General features: G+C 40.6%; 1 protein-coding gene across 1 annotated transcript in view; it reads right to left on the bottom strand.

The window, feature by feature from the left end:
• Positions 1 to 294: 294 nt before the first annotated feature.
• The window catches only part of LOC109957711 (histamine H3 receptor-like), a 5,049-nt gene continuing 3,605 nt past the window's right edge, over positions 295 to 1,738 (bottom strand). The window contains exon 4 of the mRNA XM_020595835.1: positions 295 to 1,727. Coding sequence (XP_020451491.1) covers positions 1,145 to 1,727 — 583 coding nt within the window. The 3' untranslated portion in view covers positions 295 to 1,144. The remainder of the gene's footprint in view (positions 1,728 to 1,738) is intronic.

Below are 1,738 nucleotides of genomic sequence, written 5' to 3'. Positions count from 1 at the left end.
AGTGGCACAAAAGGATATATACACTTTACCGCCAGGTGTATGTATTGGTGTTTTTGTACCATAAACAATTATACTGCTCTTTCTCACATAAAGCCATATGGTTTCTGTCAAACAAACTGAAAAATAAAACATGAGAGCGTTTCCTTTTGTTTGGATTGACTTTCTACATTGCTGTAAAAAAAAAAAAAAACTGATTTGTGCATATGAGGTGACGAATGGGCAGAAAATGAGTGAAGAAATGCATTCCTTTAATTACATAGTATATAACAATGTGCCAAATAAGAGCAGAAAAATAGCCTGTTCTTGAGCTTTGGTAGTACATTTCATTTTACATACAGTACATGTAATGGCACTTTGTGTTTTCATCACTGTGCTTCAGTTACAGCAGGTCATAAACTGCGATAATGATCGGTCTTACTTCTGCTGAAGCGAGGATGTCACAGCAGTGAGGGCAACATTTTTTATGATTATAAATGTTCAAAATAATAAATATAACAAATGTTCCACATGGTGTTTAAGATACAAGGTAAGATACAAACTGCTTAATATAAAGAGATTGACAACATAACCAACAAATTGCTATTTATCCTGTAATAGATCTGTTTCCTTTTCTATATTATATCTGTCACATCACTGAGTGCACACAGAAGATGCCAAAAAATGTGGCAGTTAGTCAATGAAAATCCATTTCTTGGTCTTGTTTTTGCAGCTATCTAGTCTACATAAGTATATGGTTATGTTTCACTCTGTCTTTGTTTTTCCTTCTACCAAGCACACAGCTCAGTACTGGTAAATGTCTTTTTACAGTATGTGAAAACTGCAACCATGTAGTTATAAATTTGGCATACTCTGGATTTTTATGCAGGTTAATTATTTTCATGCTCAAGAGGAAAGTTGAATATATACTTAAGATGTGAACACAATAAACTGATTGACAGTAAATCACATTGTACTGTATAGTACCCACCTTATACTGTACATCCAAACACTAAAAGCACAAGTGAGAAACATTAATTATAGTATATATGAAAAACAGTGGTGCACAGTTTAGCTTCAGTGGCTTAAACTGTGGAATTTATGGGTAAGAGTTTGAATACCTCCACTGATAGCTTTGGCATATTGTTCGACCCCGTCCATCCGCTTGTCACTGGTCAGCACGAAGGACAGATGATGGGGAAGTAGTTTGCCTCTTTGGACAGAGAATCTTGTTGAAGGCCCTGCGGAAACTACTGTGGCAAAGCGGGTACAGGAATGGGTTAATGGCAGAATTGAGCCACAGGAGCCAGAAGGTGACCTCGTACCAGTGGCGCTGAATGCACCGCCCTCTGCAGGCTGCACGGATGATCATCAGTAGAGTGTATGGTGCCCAGCAGATGGCAAACACACACACTATGATGGCCAGGGACTTAGCAATTTTCTTATCCCTGGACAGACGGTTAGGCTGGGCAGCCCTGCTGGTTGAGGGATCAAGCTTTCCCAGACTGGGAGAAGAGGTCTGAGATTGGATGGAGCCTCTTACAGCCATTTTCATCCCAAGCCCCCAGTTGTGGGACAGGGGGATGCCCTCCCCCTGCTCACAGGCAGGTTTTCTCAGGGAAACATGGGCCTCCCTGCTGTGGAGCCTCCTCCTGCGTATGCTGAGGTAAATGCTGAGGTTGAAGAAAGCCACAGAGATGAAAGGAGAAAAAAACTCTAACATTGAGGCACTCAGCAGCAAGTACCAAGAGTAATAGAACTC

This window comes from Monopterus albus, unplaced genomic scaffold (assembly GCF_001952655.1).
Source record: "Monopterus albus unplaced genomic scaffold, M_albus_1.0 scaffold28.1, whole genome shotgun sequence".
NCBI lineage: Eukaryota > Metazoa > Chordata > Actinopteri > Synbranchiformes > Synbranchidae > Monopterus > Monopterus albus.
The sequence above is the reverse complement of the archived record's forward strand: the minus strand, read 5'-3'. Positions and strand labels throughout refer to the sequence as shown.